General features: G+C 40.3%; 1 protein-coding gene across 1 annotated transcript; it reads left to right on the top strand.

Moving 5' to 3' along the window:
* Positions 1-9,711: 9,711 nt before the first annotated feature.
* LOC139636716 (atrophin-1-like) lies at positions 9,712-20,358 on the top strand. Its single transcript, XM_071504997.1, has 6 exons — positions 9,712-10,073; positions 13,779-13,823; positions 14,238-14,282; positions 15,280-15,427; positions 16,516-16,677; positions 17,728-20,358. Exons 1-6 carry the CDS (start codon positions 10,023-10,025, stop codon positions 18,852-18,854), a joined length of 1,578 nt encoding a protein of 525 aa, XP_071361098.1. The 5' UTR covers positions 9,712-10,022; the 3' UTR covers positions 18,855-20,358.
* The last annotated feature ends 3,715 nt before the right edge of the window (positions 20,359-24,073 follow it).

Genomic DNA, 24,073 nt, shown 5'->3' with positions numbered 1-24,073 from the left:
GCAATATAGCACAAAGAGGCATGTTTCAATTTCAGTCAGACCCTTTCTATAGATACCATATCAACAGTTTCTCACCATATTTTTAGTTTTTTATTTTTTATTTTTTGCATGTTACCAGACATCATGGCAACAGGCTGAAGAACAAAAAAATTGCACGTTATTCTCTTTGTGCATGTTTGTGTGCTGCCATGGTATGTTTGTGGCATCCAAATGTGCCTGCAGCAGTAACACTTGAATCCGTCAGTCCTCTGTTAAACAGTGTCGTTGAACTCGAATAAGACATGCAGCCGGGGAAACAGACACATTTGCAGACATGCACTGGGAACCAACTTTTCTGCCTGTGCTGGAGTTTCCTCTGCTGACTGGCTTGCAGCAGTCAGTGGTGCAACTCAGCTCGGTGAACTCATTGTGAGTGTGCTCGTGCTTCTCTGTTCCTCTCTGGGCCCTGATGGTCCTCAGGGTTCCTCTTGTTATTGTGCCAGGTTGAGACAAAGGCCTAATGTCAGCAGCAGTAGCGCCAAACACTGAAGAAAGCCATCAAGGTCCTGTGGAGGGAGTGGAATCAACAGGGGGGTAAACTGCAGTCATATAGAGGCCTTTTATCAAACATACAGTGTTCATGTTTTTTTCCTTCTCTTCTTTTCATATGCAGTTCTTACAGTTTCGTCCCCCGACTGTTTACCCCTCTCTTTAAATCAGTGTTGTCTAATGTATTAACCAGTTCTCAGTTAACCATGGGCCCAAGCCTGATCCCTCCCCTGGATGTGTTCATTTGGATGTGTGCCCCTATGGTGGGCTTCATCTCCTTTCTCTTTGATATATTTTATTTTGACTTTGCTCATCTGGGGTAAACCACTCTCAGTCACTGCTGTGTGCACATTTAAGCAAGAGCATCATAAATAAACTGAAGTGAAAGGATGGCTACCAACAGAAGATTAAATCAAACAGGACCATTTTAGCTCCTATTTATTACAGAAGGGAGCATTACTGCTTGTTACACATGCATGTGCACATGTTGCAAACTAACGCGGACAGTCGTTACTCATTACTGTCAGTGTTTTTTTTTTTTTCCATTTTTGAATCGTTCCAAAGCACCAGGCTGACTTCTGTGACGCATGAGAAAAATGACTTGGACTCACTTAAGCATGTACAAGACTCAGTAGTTAATCCTTTTTAACCTGCAAGTAAACAAGAATAAACAAAATGTAAGTCTTTGGATTATGATATACAACATGTTGTTTGTGTTCTGTGATACTCTGATGTGTAGCTATGGATTTAAGACTGCAGAGTGAGGTAACCTGATGCAGGCCGTCTCATATGATGTTTTGGTTGTTTCACTCAACAGCATGATAATCATGTTTGATAGCATGTGCTTGTGTGTATGCATGTGTGTGTGTGCGTGTGTGTGTGTGTGTGTGTCATGGTCTCCACTACCCTCATTAAGTTAACTGCGGTTGACTTGCCAGGACTTGTCATGCACCTCTGTTTGGCCTGTGGTTCCAGACTGTGAGTGTGTGTGTCTAAGTGTCTATGTGTGTGCATATGTGTGTGTGTGTGTGTGTGTGTGTGTGTGTGTGCTGAGGAGGGGGTTGGGGGGCTGTCAGTTTAATCCGCTGTCAAAAGAGAGGACCAGGAGAGCAAAACAGCCCGTCAGTCACGTGTGCTCTCTCTCTGCATGTAACCAGAGTTTGTCCCCTTGCGAACGAGTGCAGAGTTACAGGGTTATACATGATGTTTCCCCAAAACTACCATCATGTGGAAACAATACTTTCATTAACAAAAACATGCAGGGGAGGAAGAAGAAAAGTTATAACAGGCAGCTGCGTGTGTCTGTGAGAGTTGTGAATTGAAGTTTGAGCCTAAAAAGCAGATCTTTGCCGTCAGTTCATTATTTAGCAGAATCAGGATGTGCTCTTTCCAAGAGATAGTGACTCACAATAATACAACCGTTGCGTGGAACCAAATACCACAAATGATTTGGCTCACGTCAGCAAAAAAATAAAACAACATTCAGTTTCCCACTGAATATCACATGATGTTGACTTTCATGAGACAAGATGAGGATGCATAATGAAGTGTTCAGGCAGGGCAGTGTATAAGCAAGAGGGCCTGTTGTGCCTGTGTATTGACATATATAACAATGTATAGAGTTTTTCTGTTTGGTTTGCATGTGGTAGGTGCAGGGCTGTACCACGACACATAATGACAAATGTTTGCGCCCGCATCTTTCGACAAACATCAGAGGAATAGTTTTGTCTGTTGTCTCCTCCTGTTTGACAGCTGTGGTCTATTAGCACAGGGACAGCTGATTTACAATGCTGATGATAACACTCTGCAGTCATACTTCAAACAAAGAGGCCAAAGACACTGATCCAGTGACTTGGTCTGTCTTAACCAGTGACAGCTGGTGGAGGATCTTCTAGAGGGCACATATGAAGGCTCACGCTGGACGTCAGGTATCACTGACAGGTAAGTGATGATCGCAAAGACAAAGGCAAGTCTAAAAGCACCTGGAGACCGGGATTCAAATGTTTAAAGCAATAATCACAGATAAAGTTAGGTTGAAAAATATAATAATATTAAAAAATAAACATAAAATGTAGATAATTTTTAAGCACTCAAAAAAATCTTCTGATCTGCGTCATCAGGCCTGTTGGGATGTGGTGAAATCCAACAGGCATCTCCATGGCAACACTGGCGACAAACCTAAACAAAATATTACTCCCTGTTTACTACATAGTGCGCTTAAATCACTTCACTATTTATTTGAGTGTACAAACTCTCTGAGTGAAGTATATGCTTTATATGTTGCCCCAAAAATTCCCTCAGTGAATTGAATTTGTGCTCATGGCATGTACACTACTTTTTCCTTAAGGTCGGGAACCACTGATATCAGGTGTAGTAAACAAGGGAGTGATTTTAAGCATGGACTTATTCTAGTGTTAAATTCTGACTAGTGCATGGAAATGTGTGTAATCAAACCAGTACGAGCAGCACAGACAAACACAAATACAGAAATATGAAAATTAGAAATTGTGAAATCATTCTAACTTTGGCAGTGAACATTGTGTTCATGTACTGGAGGACCCTATTGCTTACAATAAGGCACTGATTAAGAGAATTGGTTTTTGGGGCCTTTAATGCGCAATGTGTTCAGTATTACACATAAAAGCAGGAGATTTTGAATAAGAAAGTTGTCTCTGTGTGTTGAGCTTAAGCATTGATTTTTATCTGGAGATCTCTGCTCAGGCTTCTCAGCAAATAAACAACCTTTGCATGTTTCAGAACACCGATTCAAATGCAGAGCAAAGCGGGCCCTTAAAAGAGGGCCCAGGGAGACATGCACAAAGTATTTTCAGAGACACATTCAGAGAAAAAGGCAAACATTACAGCATGCAGGTCAGGAAAAAACTCAGTGCTCCTTTGTTGCTTTGGAAAATGGCTGGTAATAATGCAAAGTATATGGAATTTTTTTCTCACCTTCAGGGACCCATTGTGCACAGTGCTGTCATTTACAGTGGCATTTTTAAATGTCACATGTCCACGAGGCACAGGATGTGACTTGACAATGTGGTAAGTGCAGGCAGATGCGATGCATGTTGTTTTGCAGCACCAGACCACTTTGCATTTTCCCAGCACGGGCAAATTATGAATCTTTGGTGGTTGCTTTGCAGACTTTCTGTTGGGCATTTAGGGAGAAAAAGGAAGTTCAATGTTGCATGACTTGTGTTTTTTCCTTATCTGCTTTCCAGAGTGACATCATTGTCAGATCGTCTGACTGTCATTTGATGGGCAGGTTTTATCAAAACACAGCAATCATGCAGCCTCAGGAAACATTCCTTACTGTCATATAAGGGCTTTATTTTTGACAACTGTGTCAAAGTCCGCAGCATGAACTCTTGCGTTCGGCCCTGGGATGCATCTAATCTCTTACATAACAACCTGTGTTTTGTCACCCCCCCATTCTGTCAGACAGCATCCACTGTGTGTGCTGTTGTGCTGTTAGATACGTGACTGTACCATGGAAATTTCTCACAATATGTTGGTTGTGCAAATGAGATTTTATCAGCAGGTGGAATAAAAAGGGAACAGACTAATACTTACTACAGTGTATAATTGAATACATTTTACAACTACAGATGAATAAAAAAATGATAAAATTACTCATGGTGATATGACCATATCATCATTTCCTGACAAATTTAAAACATCACAGTCACATCAATAGTTCAGAGGATGCAGAATTGTAAGACCTGAAAAAGTCAGTCATAGGTTGAAGGGTTCTTTTCTTTTGCTCAGCTGGGGCTCTTGACACTATCTGTTTTCTGGAAAGGAGAAAATTAATTCCCCTGTACCAAGAAATGGTATAGTGGTGGTAACCATGTCTTTTGAACATCACATGTGCCTGTTGGTTCGGGAGGATTCAGTGCCAAATGAACTTTGATCAAAGTTTCCTTTAGACTGTCACTTTAAACTGGGCCTGTTTGAATAAATATTATGAATTTGTGGGAGTAAAGCTGTCTATTAGAAAAAAAACTGTCCCCTAAATAAAAATATACTTTTTCTGGGAAAAAAAAAAAAGTTACGATCCTTTGTGTATTTATGTATGTGTAGTTCCTGCTTTGTACGGGAGCTGCTCCCCCTCTGTGGATAGAGAGGGGTTGATGACTTTGATATGAGATAAGAGGTAGAGAGAGAGAGCAAGAGAGAGAAAGAGACGTGCTGCGAGGCCACATCTCACCTAGTGCATGCCAGTTCGCAGTTTGTGTAACCTACAAATTCCTTAGGTTATGGAGAAGGCATAAAGTAATTAACAGACGTAATTATTGCTTACTGTAAATCACATGTCTAACCTCACCATGGAAAGAAACACAAAACATGCAGAGTTTCATTTTGAATTTCCTCTAAATGATGTTGCAGACTGTATGTCCTCTTTTAGTATAGTGCCAAGTGTTCCTGTTTCCACAGTCTCACTTTTCCACACAGTAGCAGTTGACTTGCCTTGTGTGACCTAAAAGTCTGATATATTGTTGTTCATTTTATTGAAATTAATGTTCACCAAAACTAAGAACATAACTTCCCTTTAACATTTATTATGGGTTTGTTGCTTTCATGTGTGGGTGTGCACATGTATGTGTATGTGCTAATGGGTCAGGGGAAGTGTGCTTTTTCATATTGTGTCATTATTTGGGTTAAAAAAAGCAGTTGTCCAAACATCTTCTCTTTAATGCTTGAGAAAATTACAGTAATTCTGGGTACAGTGGTATCCACTCATCAATTGGATTCTATTGAAATGAGAGGAAATTTTTAAGTTGACAAATGGAGGATCTAAGATTTACAAAGAGAGGCAGATTCTCACATCTAATTAATCTCTTATTTCTACTCTATATATTTTAGTTCAATGTAAATACTCAAAACTAAAACAAAATTCAATTTAAGCCTATAAATACTAACTTAAACCCAATTCACTTTTATAATGTAAACCCAATTAGTTGTTTTAAAAAAATTGCTCCAGTGCCAACCATGGCTTCCTAATTAATCTTGTTTTGGCTTGTTGATCAATTGATTTCACATTTTTAGGACAGAGCTACCAACAGCTGGGTATAATGATGAACAGCATTTCACATATATGACAGCTGCTTCTTGTAAATTCCTGTCTGCGTGTGGCTCATTGACATGGTATGAAACACGGTGTGGTTAGCCTGCTAACTAACACCCTTGACTGGTTGAACACAACACCTCTTAAAAGCTAACACGCCCTGATTATTTGTGCTGCATCTGATCCAAACGGTTTAGTGCGTTTACACTCAAATGCACAACCAAAGCTAGTGAGCCAGAGCTCAAAACCTATTTCACTGTGAAGGTTGTCCACCACAGGTAGGAAATGGGGGGGAAAACAATGTAGGCGGGGCAGTGGACACTGTAGAGTTTTCTTGTTCCCCTTTAGTGTCAAGGGGCTTACACAAACACACACACACACACACACACAGAGAGAGAGAGAGAGAGAGAGAGAGAGAGAGAGAGGTTGCTTTAACATTGCTTCAGCTGTAACAATACAACTGCAATTTTCTGCCCAAGTCTTCTGAGCTTAGGTCTTATTTTTCTGCTACATGTCATTGATTCTATACTTCAGGGCCCAAGTGTAGAAAATTACTCAGAATGAGACAGCCTGTAGTTTGCTGCCCTCTTGTGACCAACAGACCCAAACTGTTAGTGATGCTCTCTGTTGGATTTTATCTACTCCGTTGAGTTTTGGCCATGATATGGATTTGCATGCTACTTAAAAGATCATTTACATCCTATACTTCTGAATACGATGGTCAAGACAGCAACATCAAATTCACAAACACTTGAAGGCTTACAATAGACAAAGTCCGCCAAAAAATACCACACAAAATACTTAAAGGACCTCTCCAGACATATAGGAAATACTCTAGGAAATACTTTAAATGGTAATTAATAACTTAATTAACTCTTTCTTAAATTTCATCTATTGCTTTTAACTCTTTGGAAAATCCAGAATATATGAATATGTAAATGTAGGTTTCAAACTGCTGGACACAAGAAGTCTCTTATTCTACTGAAAAGTCAACTTATCAGTGCATTTGCATGGCAGGCATGACGTTTCCCAATGACTTTTATAAGTTACATATCAGACCAGGATTGGTTTCAAAACCAGTTGTGATATCACAAAATGATGATTGTGTGTATACATGTTATTCTCAATGCAAAAGGCTACTAGTATCAAACTCTGCACATACACTTTCATTCTGAAAAGTGAATCTCAAATATTTAAGTCAAAAAAAGAGGAAATGCACATTTTTGACTGGAGGGGGACTTCTTCTTTTAAGATCATTTTTAACCAAAATAAAAGTGGCACAACGATAACAGAATAGGACTCTAAAGCATGACTCGGCACAGGTGACTCAGTGGAGTTAAGGTGTTTAATGTCAACCAGTAAAAGTAAAAAATCAGCAGGCTAAGACAAAGTCCTTCAAACAATCCAAAAAACAGTTCACAAGTGGTAAAGGAAATACTAGAAATCTGTCAAAGAATAGGCCCCACCTTGCTTGGCGAGGGTCTAGTCTCTTAGCTGTACGAAGATACTAGAGGTTTTTGTGGTCCATCCAAACCAGGAAAGGTTGTTTTGCCCCCTCCAACCAATGGTGCCATTCCTCCAGAGCAACCTTTATGGCCAGTGACTCCTGGTCCCCCACACTGTCGTTCATCTCGGCGGGTGACAGCTTACGAGACAGCAGGGAGCAGGGATGCAGGCGGTTGTCCTTGGCACTTCGTTAGGACAAGACTGCCCAATACCTCTATGTTGGAGGCGTCAACCTCAACCACAAACTGACGTGTTGGGTCAGGTTAAATGAGTATTGGGGCTGAGGTGAAACTTCCCTTGAGTTTCTGGAAGGCTGCGTCTGCTTGAGGAGACCAGGAGAACTTGGATTGGGGTGAGGTTAGCGTATGGAGAGGAGCAGCAATGGTACTGAAGTTCCTTATGCATTTTTGATAGAAGTTTGTGAAGCCAAGAAAACCCAGTACCTGCTTGTGATTGCTGGGAATGGGTCACTCAGACACTGCCTTAATCCTAGCTGGGTCCATTTGGAGCTCCCCTACAGCAATTGCAAATCCCAGGTAAGAAACTGTGGAAACATAAAACTCACATTTTGCAGCTTTGACATATAGTTGGTTCTGTAGCAGACGCTTGACTGCCATGCTGGACGTGGGTGTCCTCGTCAGGGGAGAAGATGAGGATGTCATCCAGATAAATTAAGACAAACTGGTTGCGCATGTCCCTTAAGACATTGTTCCCCAAAGCCTGGAAGACAGCTGGTGCTTTTGTAAGTCCAAAGGGCATGACTAAGTACTCATTATGCCCACTAGGGATGTTGAAGGCAGCTTTCCACTCATCCCCCTCCCTAATTCTCACTAGGAGGTAAGCATTTCTTAGATCCAATTCAGTAAAGATTGTAGCACCTTGCAAAAAGGGTACAGAAACATTAAAAAGCAGTCAACAGGAATACAGGGTATAGCCTACAGCGTTTTATGTAAAATAGCTATGCACACTGATGGAAAGATACTGTACATCGACCAAATCCAGCCCCCCCAACAAAAATATTTTCCCTTTGATAGTTTGCATCAAAGCTTTTACATTTTTTTCATAGATTTACTGTAGAAAACAATGTCAATCGTAATAATTCAGCACAACATTAATAGAATTATATAGTAATACAATAATAATACAGCAGGTACAGTAGTAAGCTCAATAAGCTGCTGTAGCTTTGTTCACAGTCAGTAGATAATGGGAAAAATGACATCTGCCCTAAGCCTGACTGTTTTATAGATCTGTTTTATTTTTTAAAGGAACATAGACGTCTCCACCACACCTGTAAGTTGCCACGCTACAGAATAAAGCTGAAAAAAAACTTGCTTGTGGTTGATGGTTGAACATAATTTGTGATCCCTACTGTATGTTGTTCTAAATATTGTAGTCCAAAATTCAAAGAGGCGAATAGGAGAGAAAGAGTACATTTTATGGTAAGGTTGTCAACATCATTAGGCCTCTAACAAGGACCCCAAGGAGCCCCACCAAGAAGAGTCCCAAGGACTGATCTAACTCCACATCGACTTAACCTTGATAAACTTTCCTAGCAGCAACCCTTATGTACCCTAATGTAAACTGATGAGGAGTTTAGGTTAAAATAAAATCTGAGGAAGAGACTCCTAACAGAGCAGTGGACCAGGATGAGAAGATACTGGCTTTTAAGGTTAGGATCAAGAATGATACAACAACCCTAAAGCTTTCCACAATAAGCACATACTCATGGTTCATTAGCACTCATTAGCTCAGTACCACAGGCTAGACTGTCTGCGCACAGAAAACTATAGCAAGCAGGTCCTGCCGCTGTGGATGTAGGTCTTTAGCCAGGAGCTGAGTTTAAGTTTTTTCATGGCAATGGCTACTGAATTCATGGCTAACAGGTAGCCAGCTAATATAAAAGTTCATTATTTTCTCCCTTACCATTATTGGTAAATTGTATCAATAGCTATATGTATTTATAATAATAATATAATGTATTTTGGGAACATAAAAGAATTTTCTTTCATGCTCATGTAACAAAACAGAGGTGGTTAGCTGGTGCTCTTAGCCAACAATTAGCTGAGGTACCTGTGTAATCCACTTCAATAACAAATATAGTATTTTTTTTTTTTTATTTGAACACCAAAGCCCATTGAAAAAATGTGCATTTTAGGGTTCATGGCTGATTAACACCGGGTCAAAATACTATATATTGAGAAAACATAATGACATATAAAGATGTGATTTTGTTTTTTATTTGGCAGACATCCACTACATTTATATCTAAGAACTATGGTGTTACAGGCCTATTCATTGTTGTTAAGTCATTTCTGATGTAGGCAGACTCTGGCTTATACAAACCATTACCGAGCGAAACTCGACGTTTAGTTAACCTTCGTACACAACTGCGTCGGCAAAGGACATGTTTATGTTTCACTGCGATCACAAACACGCGTGTTGTGCTTGATGCTTAGCGGTCGTTCACAGAGCGTCAGCGTGTGAATGAAGCCCGGCAGAAGCAGCCTCTGTGCGGCTGTTGCTGGGAGCTCCGGCCAATCAAAGCTGCAGCGCTCCCATACAAGTAGTTTGGGGGCTGGAGAAGCATGACATCATGCACAGCTCCGGCCCTCTCAGCGAAAACAAAGACTGAAACATCTTTATCTCACTACAGCAAACCGCAGTCGACGAAAGAGCCGTCTGCTCTGTGATATTCCGCGGTCCCATCCGTGATATACGCCCGGAGTCTGAGCCCTGGTACCCGCGGTGTGCGGAGCGGAGTCTGGGAGGGGCATCCGTCCGTCAGTACGGGGGGGAATGGCGGATGGGGAGGCCGCCGTGTCTGTGGAGTGGGGCAGCGGTGATGGGGGTTTAAAAGAGTAGCATCCCACCTCTGCATTTTTATTTCCTCCTTTTAGCTTGCTGTTCAGCTCTGGCCATGGATCCTGAGAAAAAGTTGACATTCTGCCTCGGGCTGAAGGCTGAGGAGGTAATGCACTGCACAGCTTTCCTTTGATAACGCGTACTGCTGTCAACAGCTGGGCTTTAGTGATTCTGCAGAGCAACATGCTTCCCTCCGCCTGTGTTGTTGTTGTTGTTGTTGTTGTTGTTGCTGCTGCTTCTTCTGCTGCTGCTGGCAAACAATCGCCTCAACTTGCTCTGTATCCATCTGTATTTTCACATCTTGATTTTATGACACCTTTCTCAAGACAATAGCTGCATTTTTTTTTTTTTTTTTTTTTTTTTTGCACCACTGCAGCAAACGGTTTGTGTTCAGCAAGTCAGTTAGTTATGGTTCCTGTTTGTTTGTAGTCAATGGAAAGGCTGTGCGTGATGCTGGGGTCGTGGCACAACACCTAATGACAAGTTTTAGAGGTGTGTGCCTACTAACGCACCACAAAATATCCATCATTTTATGAAAATAGTTTTACAAATATTTAAAGAAATTTCTAAGGTGACTTACATCAAATTCCAGATTGACAGGGCATAGACTAGGAGTCAGCTTTCTCTGGAAGTACCAGATCATAGATTATATATTATTGATTTCAGTGGTGGTTGTGACTTTCGGACTTGTGTTGTGGAAACTGCTATCAGATTCTAAGTTGATTCCTTGTTTCCAGCATTGTAGCCTTGAAAACTTATGGTAATGCACCAAGGATTTAACCCTGATTTATGCAGGCGTGATTACAAGAGCTTTTCCTGCCAGACCCTTATAGCCTCATAAATCTAATGTACAGTTGCTTGTCCAGCAGAGGAACAGCATACTGCTGAGTCAGGACACTGCTGGTTCACTGAGGATGATGTTTCCTGAAACAAAAGTTAATAAATAGTGGACATATCACTGCACAGAACACAATGGTATATCAGAGGAAAACAAATCACTGCAAACAAATACGGACATGATAAAGTCAGATATAGTCGAACAACTCCAATAACATTAACGATGAACCACTTGGCAGATTTTGAAGGAGCTTAGTACAGTTTCCTGTACTGACGACTGTTATTGGCTCTGACATGCTCACACATACAATATTTTGTTGCTTCCATGGCAACGTCAGGTTTTTGCCTCAAGTAAATATTCTCTTTTTTATGGTTCTTATGTTGCCATACAGGCAGCAGAGTGGCAGAAAGTGTTGCCTGACAGCGAGTCACACCTCAGCCCACACGGTGACAGCGGTTTGCTACAGTATTAAAGAGTGAGACCATAACCTCGCCTTCATAAACATTTATGACACTTTCAGGGTTTAACATCCTTTGTCATAATCTTGACTGCATCACAATAAATCCCATTTTCGGTGGAGATCTTCACTTTCCTGTCGCCAGCTTGCAGCTGCCATCAGTAAAGTGCACATCTTGACATTCCACTAAATAGCGCTTTTGTGGCAGTTTACAGAAGTTTGCACATCACCGTACATCTTACAGCTCTTCACAGTCAGCCTCAGTCATTTTTACTTTTTATTTGTTGCTCTGCTGTGTAGACCTTCTAGAGGTGGAAATCATTTGTGGTTAGTCCGTGGTCTCTGGGGAAGCCCGAATGAGCTCCTCACACTTGTGCACATACGCAGTGCTGTGTGGTGGGCTTACCACAGGAACTCAGCTCGACATCACTGATGCCAGAACATTTCCCCTCTTGACTCTGACTTTCATAACAGTATAGAAACCTAGTTGTATGAACTACCTGAGGTTTTGTTTGACAGTTAGATTTATCTCTTGAGCTTTGTTGTTACACAATAGCTAGTGGTGTGCAAACATCAGAAACACCTAGTTTGCAGGGTCTTCTTTATCTGTCATTAGCTGTAGAAAAGTAGATGCAAAATACAAAATAACAAACATTAAATCCCCTTAAATTTCGAGGGGAACAGTTGTTCATAGGGATGTCTTGGATGAACCAGGACTCCTGCAGAACTTAGAGCTCAGTATCGAACCTCAGTACTTTTTTGGTCCCTCTGAATGTGTCTGTAGCACAGAGTATTGTAAACTGTAGATCACTGAACGTTGACATTGAATGCAGATTTTTTTATTCTACTTATTTTTGATCAACTTAAAATCACAAGTTTGGCTTCTTTTAATATGAATGAAAATATTTTGTAGGAAATCATGTCTATATTATATATCAAAACTGAAGTATTGTATTACGCAAGTATCAAAATGTTGAGCCAGCCATAGTAGCGCTGGAGATTATGTGTTCATGGCCATGTAATGCTGCCTGCCACCAGATCAATATCTGGCAGAAAACCTGAATTATCTGTCCCATGCTCTGCATGCTGCAGTACCAGATGCTTTTTTTGTAGCCTGTATGTCCTTGATTAGACAATGTTCTGCCACCAAAGCATCATGTAATGTTGTCTTATGCAATATTAATAAACCTGTGGATGCATCAGTGTTTACTATGCACAGTTTTATGTGATCTGCCACAGCAAATATGAGTGTCTCCTGACCAACAGCTACTATAGTCACATGTACAGAGTGTGTGGAGTTGTTTTATGAAATTTGGCTCATTGTCATTTGGTGCGTTATAAACGGACAGTGGCACACACACACACACACACACACACACACACACACACACACACACACACACACACTGCAGTCTAGGGCCAGCATTGTTCCCCATGCTGACTACATAACCAGGAGTCGTTGTTAACAAAAGAGGTCTCATTTACATGGCTGCAGCCCCAGTGTTAAACAAGGTAGAGAGCCTCCATTGTGTCCACATTGTTTTTTGACAGCAACCCAGCAGCGCACACACACAGACATTTTTTTCTTTTTACTCGCAGTGGCCTGCCTGGTATTTACCGAGGCATGAGTGACACTCTGAATTTTGAGATCTGCACAGGGACTGAATCGCATTTGGGTAGCACAAACGTACGCACGGTATGGACGTATTCATTACCACTGCACACAAATCATTGTCGATCATTATGGCTGAAGGTTTTGTTGCCTGCTGAGATGCTACAGTTGTCAAAATAATCCTGTGGGGAAAAAATAGTGTTCTTTTAAAATGTAGATGCTTCATACATGTATAACTTTTTATTGCTAGAACGCTTTGGTGATTATTGATCAACAGAAAATGAATGAATCAATTTGAGTAACTGATTTATTCATTTATTTGTTTATTAAGCTAGAAAGAGAAAAAAAAAATCAAAAATTTGCTGATTCCAGCTCCTCAAGTGTTATAATTTTCTGTTTGAAATCATTGTTTTCAGACTGCTGGTCAGACAAAACAAGCAGTTTGGACATGTCACCTTGTGCTCGGGAGTTGTTCTCAGTTTTTCTGATATCATACAGTATGATATTAATGAAATGAATTGTACTGTTTACAGTCCCCACTGATTTAGAGGTGTATGTTTTGCATGCACATGTGTGTTTGAAAGAAAAGAGGGAAGGTAAGTGAGAGAGCATAGAAGGTTTTAGGAACACACAGAGAAGAAACAGGTTTTGTTAAAAAGCCGTTGACCTTCCCGTCTCCTTGAAGGGCCAGGAGTGTGTGGCAGCCAGAGTCTTCAGACTGAAAATAGGCCTTTGGTTGCCTTTTTTTTTTTTTTAATCATGCTTGATCACTGGAATGAAAAGACAGTATCGTATGCTTCTTGTGAAGCATCTCCTCTTGACAGCTGAAACATGTCTTGCCAATCTTTTGTTTATCCTTGCCATTGACATCATATCATTCCTCTGTGTCTCTGTCTTTTACCAGATGACCATGTCCCTGCAGGGGCTGGACGGTATTGAAGCTGCCACGGTAAGGAGCTCGACCTTCAACAATGACTAAACATGTCATGCCACTGGATAATATAAAACATTGTCCACATGAGTAAGAAAAAAAAAAAAAAAAAAGCCTCCAAGCGGCGGTTGCTATGGCGACGCATAATTACTTGTTAGCACTTCAGAGTCTCATGTGTGGTATCTATGTACATAACAGATTTAGCAACCTCTTCTTGCTGCATTATTATTGTGAGCTATGATTTTGTTCGAGTGCCTGAGCTCGTCTACACACTCTTTCCCCCAAGCAGTGAAGTTTCCCGGCTTTTTATGATGTGTCAAATATTTAATGCTTAATGTCTGTCCTTCACTTGCTTGTGTCCTTCACAGTCGCTTGCTGACAACTAAGATGCAAGTGTAAAATTCACAGAGGTCTTTTCACTTCTCATTTCAGGTGGCTGTTCCTCAGAGGGAGCCTGATTTGCACACAATTAATAAGGTGTGAGATTTATTTAATTTAGTCTTAACCTGTAGCTGCCATTAAGCATACTGTCATCTGATAAAATAACCTTAAAGCTGCACTAATCCGTTTTTTTTTTTCTTTTATTAACAATGGATTCAATGAGTGATGTGTAATGGGATCGCTCATAGCAAGAAAGCCATAGAGAATTATCACCCTCTACTAAGCATCTTTCAGCCTATTGTTTTGGTTTTACAGCCTGCAGCTGTGCAGTTTTGGTTTATTATCAGGCTCACATACATCAGCCCTGTTAATAGCTGCAGCAGACTACTTTCTCCAGCAAAACAGCAGACAGACACAGTTATTGATCTGCTGGTGAGCATAGTGGAGCACTGAATAGCTCAGAAGTTGGTGAAGACAAAATTGGTGGAGTATATATTGGATTCATTAGATGGATACGAATACAACTCCAAATGAATTCTTATGTTTGTGTAAATATGCAAGTGTTTGGTAATGCGACCATTGTAGTACAGTGATGAAATGTCAGTGTTGCGTTTACTGCTTGTTGTGTTGTCCCCAAATGGCCAAAAAAACGGCAAACTCAGGTCTTAGATCCGCCGACTAGATTTTTCTGGAGCTTTCAACTGCCACGTCTTGTCACGTTGATGACTTAGCTGTCATTGTGTGACCACAGCATGAAAATTCAGTCAGGTGTTGACAGGTGGTTGTGTAAAGGGGAAGACTGTTTGCCTTTCTCTATTCAAAGATTGGTGTCAGATGTTAATGTCCTCTTGTTCTGTCCTGGCTTTATCTTCTGGTTAAAAGTTCTAAAAAAAATATATACATATATATATAAGTGGACCTTGAGTTAAGATTATATTGTCACACTTGTTTTGCCAAGTTTGAGAATGAAGTCACACTTATACTGTGGTCTGTCAAAGGGGAAATCATACCTATAACAACCATGACAACCTTGTAACTGCAGTGACATCATTTCCACTGTGGTTATATTGTGATGCGGTGTGTTGTCCACTAGGTGGTGAAGCAGCACGGGGGTTCTGGTGGCCAGCCTGTAGTCAGCCCAAAGTACTGTCCTGGAGTGAACAACAATCCAGGTTACCTGTGTGAAACAGGACACTGCTGTGGAGAGACAGGCTGCTGTACCTACTATTATGAACTCTGGTGTGAGTCAACTTACTGACTTTCTAGTCCACTGTGTCGCTGTAGACAGGGTGCTGAGGTGATGCCAGTATATTGTAACATTTATCATCCAGTCCTGCCTGGAAGCATTAAGTCAAACGTACAACAATCTGATGTTTGCTTACATTGTCATCACATATTAAAAACAGGTTATAAAAAATACTTGGGCTTGCCATATGATTGGCTTTTTGCTGTATTGACTGGATGTATCCAACCAAAATATGGATTCGTATGTGAACACAATCTGACAGAGTCACTCTCGGTCAAACAGATGGTCAAAAAATCTTGCAGATATCAGTTTTAATAAGATATAGTAGCCCTTCTTCTCATTTGGTTAAAATGACATCTTCATTGAAGTCTTGTGTTTCAAAAAGACTTAAACAGCTGATGTAAGACTCTGTTTTTTAACTCATAGCCTACGAATATCTTTAGGTATAGATCGTGGGCGCAACTTTTGCGGGCTTTTCCCTTGTCCCTGCACGTTCATTTTCATTTTTAGTTTTATGTTATTTGTTTAATTTTAACTCAAGCTAAACTTAAACTAAAATGCTACCATAGATAAAGATTTAAAAAATAAACACTAAAAAGGACATTATACAACTGTTTTATGCCACATGTTGCACTGCTATCTAGCTAAATTTGGATTCTGATTTAAAATCACTTTGAAATAACATTTGGAACTTGGTTTTGTGTCAGGCTCATGTAAAACACGTTTACAGATAAAGCTAAGGTTTAAGTACCCGCTGACATTGATATCAAATGATTCATCTGCTCTGCTCTCCTGCAGCTGTGAGCTACTAAAAATCAGTGCACTCATGCAAATAAATGCAAACAAAGCTGAGATATAAATCTAAAGCTGTAGGGTATGCTTTAGAAAATAGAGAGCGGTAATGTGACATATAATAATTTTATTTGGTATGGGGTAAAATATCAAAAACCACTGATGATGTGTTTTTAGAACAGTTTATGCCTCTGTGAAATCTGAGTAGATCAGAGATGTAACTGATCTAAAAGAACTTTAATGTCTGTGTCCATAATGATGAACGTCGGGTTCATTTCCTGTTTTCTTCAGGGTTCTGGCTGTTGTGGACGGTGCTCATCCTCTTCAGCTGTTTCTGTGCTTACCGCCACCGCCGGGCCAAGCTGAGAATCCAACAGCAGCAGAGACAGAGAGAGATCAATCTGATCGCCTATAACGGAGCCTGCAACTACCCTTCCTCCATGCTGGACCTCAGTATGTTTCTTTCTTCTCAAATGTTTAGTTTGTAGTGTAGTTAGCCCCACATTGTGCATTTTCTGCTTTTCTTGTGTTTTCTTCTTAAACACAACTACACGTTTGTTGTTTCATTAGTTGGCAAAAGCCTCTCTCAATACGTTCATATAAAAAACAACAGTTCAACGCTTACTACAACACAATCAGTACATATTATTGTTACCACAATCATTTTTACCCAGTGAGACAATATCAATATTACACCAAACACAATAAAATTAAATTTGGTAATACAATAATATTAGAACAACCATATTACATCAACAGAAGTATTAAATAATTGTTGTCCATTATATAGAGATTCTTGTTTAATTTGACCACCCATACCACAAAGAAAACTTAGAGAGGATGTATATTAATGGTCCTATTTTTCTTGATAAAACCTGATACACTCAGAAACTGTTTTTTTTTCTGTTTGTTTTTTTTGTTGTTGTTGTTTTTTTGGTAAAAACACAACTCTGAAGAACACGTAATGATGGAAAAATAGCATCATTTGTTGGACAGTAACTTCAGTGTTAAAGAATAAGGCTGGTGGTATTTTATATTTTTAAGTTGAAAAAAAGTTGAAAAGTTACATGAAAAGACCAAAACCCACAATATGCTTATCTGTCTCTCAGTACTTGCTGATTTCCACAGCTTGTCCCTATTGTGGTTCAGCCCCAAGTCTGTTTGTTTCTTCTGAAAATGTAAATCGTTAAAATGGGTTACAAATTTATAGTTTCTTTTTAAAAAAAACACTAAATAGTTTAGTAAAACAGTTGGGCAGTGTTTAGTTTTAGTTAGTTTTTACTTTTAGTAGATTTGGGGGGGGGGACTATTTTCAGTTGAGGATTAATACACATTAAATGCAGGAGGTCTGTAGTACAGATAATACTCAACTTATTCTTTTTTTTTAGATGTCTAAGTGATTGATTTACAATTAAAGAAATATAAAATTTTGCAGTTTTTTCTTAGTATCACTGTAGCATTGGAGCAGATGCCACGTCTAAGCTGATGTTTCTTTTGTCGCAGGTTTTCTGGCTTCCTTCAAGTTGCCCTCCTATGAGGAGGTGGCTGCACAGCCCAGCACCCCTCCTCCACCTTACAGCTCTGTCTTCGCCCTGCAGGCAGGTACCATGGGGGGTCCTACCTCCTCTTTCCCCCATCATCACCACCACCGTCACCCCTGCCCTCCCTATCTGGGCCCTGGCCCCAGTGGTCTGACTTCCTCCCAGAGCTCCGACAACTGCTACACCAGCTGCTCCTGCGAGTCGTGCTCCCTCACCTCCCCCTCGAGCACCTCCTTCTCTGTCCAGGTGACAGACGAGACGTACAACAGCAGCCACATCTCCACACCCAGCGAAGCAGGGGGCGACTGTGCCATCATGGGTTCAAGGCTTGGAGCCGCGTTCACACCAACGCCCTCCCCGCCACCTCCGTCACAACTTCCACCTGATGTTATACCTGTGGCCACTCCAGATGTCATACCTGTGCAGAGACGTTCCACTTATGGCAGTGAAGGACTCTCACCTCCGGCTCCACCACTGTCTCTTCCTTTACACTCTCGTCCCTCACACCCTTCTCGCCTCCCACTTTCTCCCCTCATCCTGTTATCTTCCCTCCCTCCTGGTCAAGTCCACCCTCTTGTCCTCTCAGACCCGCTTGGAGCCATGGCTGTTAAGAAAGAGTTGGAAGAAGAGGCCTCACCAAACGGTCCAACCCCCAGGCCCACACTGTCTCCCCCTAAACAGGCTCTGTTCTCCTCCGATGCGGCTGTTTTCACGCATTGCAGCAGCAAAGAGGAGCAGAAACGAGAAGAAGAAGAGGAAGAAGAAGAGGATGACGAGGAGGATCATTTCCGGCATCGACGTCTAACGGGTGACTCGGGCATTGAGGTGTGTCGCTGTCACGTGAAGAGAGAGGAACAAGTAGAAGAGGAACTGCAGAAGGGGCATTTTGCTAAAGGAGGTAAAGAGGCTGTGAAGGCGGAGGAGAAGGCAGACGTGCTGCATGACAGCATGGACTGCTCCCTCCGAGCGAAGGCCAGTGAGCAGTCACCTCACCTGGACGACTGCGCTGAGCAGCGAGGCCGCAACCCCTCATCCTCCAGTGTCATCCAGAAGACGGGCGAGGCCATTATCACCGTGGAGTCCTCGTAGGCCGACAGCCAGTGAGATGTCGTCGAACAAGTGGAAGAAAGTGAGATGTTTATGCGTAATGGCATCCTTACAGATCAAGACTAGTAGGTGAAAAGTTGAATCACTGAAGAAAAGTCTTGCAGATCTTAAAGGTTGCAAGCCAAGGAACAGGATGAGAAATAGATCCACCTTTTTCCTGTGTATTCTCTTTCAAAGGAGAACCCGACAGCTGAGAGTCATATTTTGTAGTTAGTTAATTTGGTTTGTGGTTTAGGAGAAAGCATATCTTGTTCTCTAAAGTGATGACAATAATAATGAATTGTTCTTTCTGTTTCTCCGTTGTTTTCCCACATGCTAACCAAATCCTTTTTTACATGTGGCTCGGTGTCAACATCCAACATCCCTCTAATGTTCCCCTTTTATCTCTCTTTTCCCTGCATGACGCAACATTGCTAAAATAGCATTTTAGCTCTTTGCAATGAAAACCCTGATAGTCAGTGGTTCCCAACTAGGGGATCAGGACCCCACAAAGGGGTCTAAAGATAAAGGAGAGGGGTCATAAGAGGATTAACAGTGTAAGAAAGAAGAAAAACAGAGTTCTGCTGCACAGAATTATATGATATTTTCTGATGTTTCTGTAATCTGTGCTCTTTAATGTGAAATTATAGATGGTTTCACCATTGCATATAATTCAAATTAAACAAACTGAGAAGCAAAAATCAATCTTTAGTGGAACTGCTCACAAACTATTGACATATGCAATGTACGATGGATCTCAACAAAATATTCTTTCAATTTATAGGGTCATACGGCAGAAAGGTTTGGAACCACTGCCTTATATAGTAAAGCAGGGGCAATATAGAAGAATAGTTATGTAAGTATGGCAGTTTGATCAGCATTTGTAACCATGAACAAGACTGTTTATCTTAAATTACTCTTAAATTTAAGAAGAAAATCATATTCTAGGAGTAAATGAATAAAACCACAGAACAGTGTGTTTTCAAAAGAGCTCAACAACAAGCGTTATATCATCTTCTAGCTTTTAAAGAACTCAAACATCTTCAAAAATATTGATCAATTAAATATTCAAAATGTTTTGTTGTAGGATGAGTTTTTGCGTTCACCAGCCTACTTCCCTCTGATCATCAGAGGAAGCAATGACAGAAGGCAACTATTATGGGGTATGTGTTTTATACATTTATGTCTTATGTTCCCTTGAGGAAAAAGGGATCAAATATTGATTAAAATCTGTGGGTGGTGCAGCTTCACAATGGTATTATGACTATACATTGTTTTTTCAGACTGTTACATGAATATACTGTATAATTACCTGACTGTTTGACTTTGGATGTAATGTATTTGAACACGTTCCTAGTTGGTCATTGCCATTTTTGCAAGGCAATCTAAATCTGATTCCTCAACGGATGGACGGATGTTGAGTTTTTACAAGGCAGAAACTTTAAGCCCAATCTCATCACTGATAGTGAATGTAAAATGTTATGTATCACAACAAAAAAAAAAAAAATTGATTTAATTGTTTACGGAGGATTTTTATAGCATGATGCTTCATTGAAAATGTCTGGGGAAAGTGTCCAAAACTGCAGCAAGGCAATACAAACTGCCAGGTGTGGGCTTTGAGGAGACACTTTGAAATGAAGAGCCCATTGTAATGTCTGTCGGGGCTGAGTAATGCTTGTAAATGTGTGAAGTGAAGGTTTAAAGTTACAGTCCATGTAATGCTTTTTTGATTTCTGCTGTGGCCAAACATGGGGTCACTTCTGAGAGTTGGACTGCTTTTCCCTAAATGTGTCCGAGTTGATCTGGTTTTTGTGTGTAAAATCATTTGTCAGCTGATGTCCAGTTGTACAGCATCTGTCACTAAAGAATAGTCTCTGCCTCAGCAGGTAGAGGTGATACTGTTGATCAGTGCTGCGTACTTGTTAGGGTTATGTGAAGTCAGTCTCTACTTAGTGGGAATAGCACACGTGTGTTCTCTTGTAATTCATTCTCAGTACAAACTGTACTCAAGAATAGAGCAAGTTTTAGGAAGGAAACAATGTCTCGAATCACATTTTGTACAGGTTTGTCTTGCTGTAGTTATTATGAGACAAATGTCTCTGTAGTTCATTGACTAGAGGCCACTTTGCTGTGTCCTGGGCTCAGTGCAAAGCTGACTTAATTGTCGAATGCCTGAAGGCAATGCTTTCAACTCATTTATAGTTCTGTGGGCAGAAGACTTTGCCTCGATTAAGCTCTTATAATACATTTATTTGTCAAAGACAAATCACATGTGTCAGTGTGTACCTTAAAAAGTGTATAGGGAGTGCAAGTAGTTTTGTATTGCAGCGTGGTTTTGTGATAAGGGTCGCCTTGGCTGCCCTTGATCTTGTCTGTTCAAAGCTCTTGTGCGGTGACTCACAGGTGTGTCTCAGAGGTGACAGAGACTCTTCATCCTCTGAACACATCCACATAAAAGCCTCTAGACTGCTGTACATTTATTGGCTTAAGTCAGAGACAGTCTTTTTTTCATCGTCATTAATTTTAGCAGATGTGTGTATTTTTTTAAATTTTCATCAAAGTATACGGTGCCTAGATGAAAATAGGCTGTTAGGCATTCTATAGTTTGATGCTGCTATGTGAATGTGTGTGTGTGTGTGTGTGTGTGTGTGTGTGTTCTGGATATTGTTTATAGTCCTGCATCAAATGGGCAAACATTTTCTAGCAGTGCTTGGCAGTCTCTTTGTAAAATATACACAATACATGTGAGACTTGCAAAAATAGTATTTAGCAATAGTATTCACACTTTTTTTTTCCTTATTCTAGTTAATGCTGGTTGATAGGAAATTAACTGTTGTGAAAAAGACATTTACCTCTGCATTACTGATCTGTGAGCTGTGCTGGGCAGAGGCCCTTGATTGTACATAACACAGCGTTTTTAATGCCTTTGGCTTAAGGTTTCTCCCAAGTGCAAACTCAGATTATCTGGTTGTACCTTAGCCTCAGTTTGTGCCTCTTGTGTATTACCATTACATTTGAGTGATATACCCAAGCATTTGTACAAGTTAGTATGTACCCATAAGTACCTGAAATCTTGAAAAGATATTTCCAGATTCCTCAAAGACTCCTCTGTCCATCTTGATGAAAAAACATCTTTTCACTGCATTATATAAAGGATTTTTTACCCATTTCCCAAGTTGCAGCTATTTTGTTTTAATGTCACGCAATGATGGTAGTTGGAAATAAGGCATGTCCGTGGTCAATTTGTATGCCATCAACCAAAATGTAAAAGTTTTATTTTCTGTTGTATTTTCTATATTGGTGATGTTTTTCATATTTTCATGGAAAATAATGTATTTATTTGAACCTGATTGTGTCTATGTTAAGCTTGAGGCCAAAAATCTTTAGTTGCGTATGTGATATTTGGTATTCTTCCTCTTGGTGGGTATAAGGACGGCAGTAATATTTAGGAGCAAAATTATGCCTCTCTATTCTGACAGAAAGTGGAAGTTTTCTTTTGTACTGTACACACAAATGGATTAATTTGATGTCAGTGCATAAAATGGTTTCACAAAGCTCTAAAATATCAAAAAACAAAAATTGGAATTTTCTTGTATGTGTGTCCTTCACTTGAAAGTCTTCTGGATCTGGCCTTTATGAGATTGCAGAATCTTTTAAGCCCATGTGGGTAAGGCATAGTTATATTTCTTGTTTATATATTAATAACAAAACTTCATTCATTCATATATTTTTCTTTTTTGTACTAAACGTTAGAAAATATCATGGATAGGAAATAAAATTATGACTTAGAGAAAAGGACAAAAATCTCTTATTGTGCAGTGGATTGATTTTTTTTTATTTTTTATTTTTTATGCAGTTGGACAGAAGAGTTGTTGATGATTGTGAAAGTGCTGCTGAATGACCCCCTCGCTTTTTTCAAGATTGTTTGATTTGGCTTTTTCAGAAAGAACAGACGTTTAGCTCTGCAACTTAAACATAATGGTAATACATGAGATTCACAGACTGGGGCCAGTTGTACCCCGACCCTGATTTCTCATCGAAGCCAAATTGAGTTCAGTGTATATAGAACTTGTTTAGCTTAGCAGCTAGCATGTACAGACAAAATGCCCAAACTCTACCCTCATTGCCACTGTAGGCCAAGGCCTAATATAAGACTGTTACCTCGCTGAGTTTTGACTGCAAAGGACTGTTTACTTCTCCTTATCAAGATAGTATTTACTCTATATTTGTACTGACTTTATTTTGTAATGCCGAGAATTGATGAATTGAAAACGCACACACACACGCGCACACACACACACACACACACACACACACACACACACACACAGAGCCCACATTGGTACGGCTGAACTAGTTTGCCAGGAAAAAACAAAACATCAAACCCTGTTGATTCAGGATAACTGTTTGTCTCCCGAAAGCGTTCTCCTTTTCCTCCTGCGGCTAAGGGACTGCAGGATTTTTTTAGCAGTATCAGTACGTGATTGTATGTGGAATAGTTCAGATTAATATTACGACAAAATGTGGTGTTCTTTGAGGGTATCTTTGTGCAACTCTACCTGCAGCTCTTCGGTGTGTCGTACGCATGTGTGAGAGAGTTATTGTCAGCCGTGTTGTTGTGGCGTTACATCATTGTCGCTTATTATGAGGCCAAAGTTGAGTGTCGTTGGTATTTGTTAACATGATATTTGTCGATATGAATATCCAGACATTTTTATGTCATCATGAATATCAAGTTGATTTTGTATCTTGTTGTATAGCATAGAGATCTCTGATGCATACTCTGATGTAAGATCCAAACAATGAGATGCTGTCACATTTTTAAATAGCAATTTGGTTGCACATCTTTTGGTGCTTTTTCAGAAGGTGGGGTAGTGTTAAGGTTTTTTTCCATTTGACTTTTTTTTTTTTCCATTTATGCTCATTGGGATTCTACCGTGTTGGACACCGACATCTGCGCTACTTTATTCAACAAAAACTGTGGAGTTTGTGTCAAAATAAATGCTAACAAGTGCTACCAAATACATGTCTGTGCTTTTTGCCTGTAGCTGGGAGTTGCCTTGGGCACCGGCAACGTTCTGCGTTGAAATACAGCAAAAACGTCTAACTTTTATTTAGGCAGGGAATGAGCTGAAAAACACCCACTCACGAGTAGCTGTCACTGTGACTCAGGGTGAATCATCAGGCTGAACTCGCTCAGGAAGCCTCATCTTTTGAAGAGT

Source organism: Trachinotus anak, unplaced genomic scaffold (assembly GCF_046630095.1).
Source record: "Trachinotus anak isolate AG129_WGS33_773 ecotype Australia unplaced genomic scaffold, CSIRO_AGI_Tana_v1 ptg000019l, whole genome shotgun sequence".
In the NCBI taxonomy this organism is placed as follows: domain Eukaryota; kingdom Metazoa; phylum Chordata; class Actinopteri; order Carangiformes; family Carangidae; genus Trachinotus; species Trachinotus anak.
This window is presented reverse-complemented; position numbering and strand designations above follow the sequence as displayed.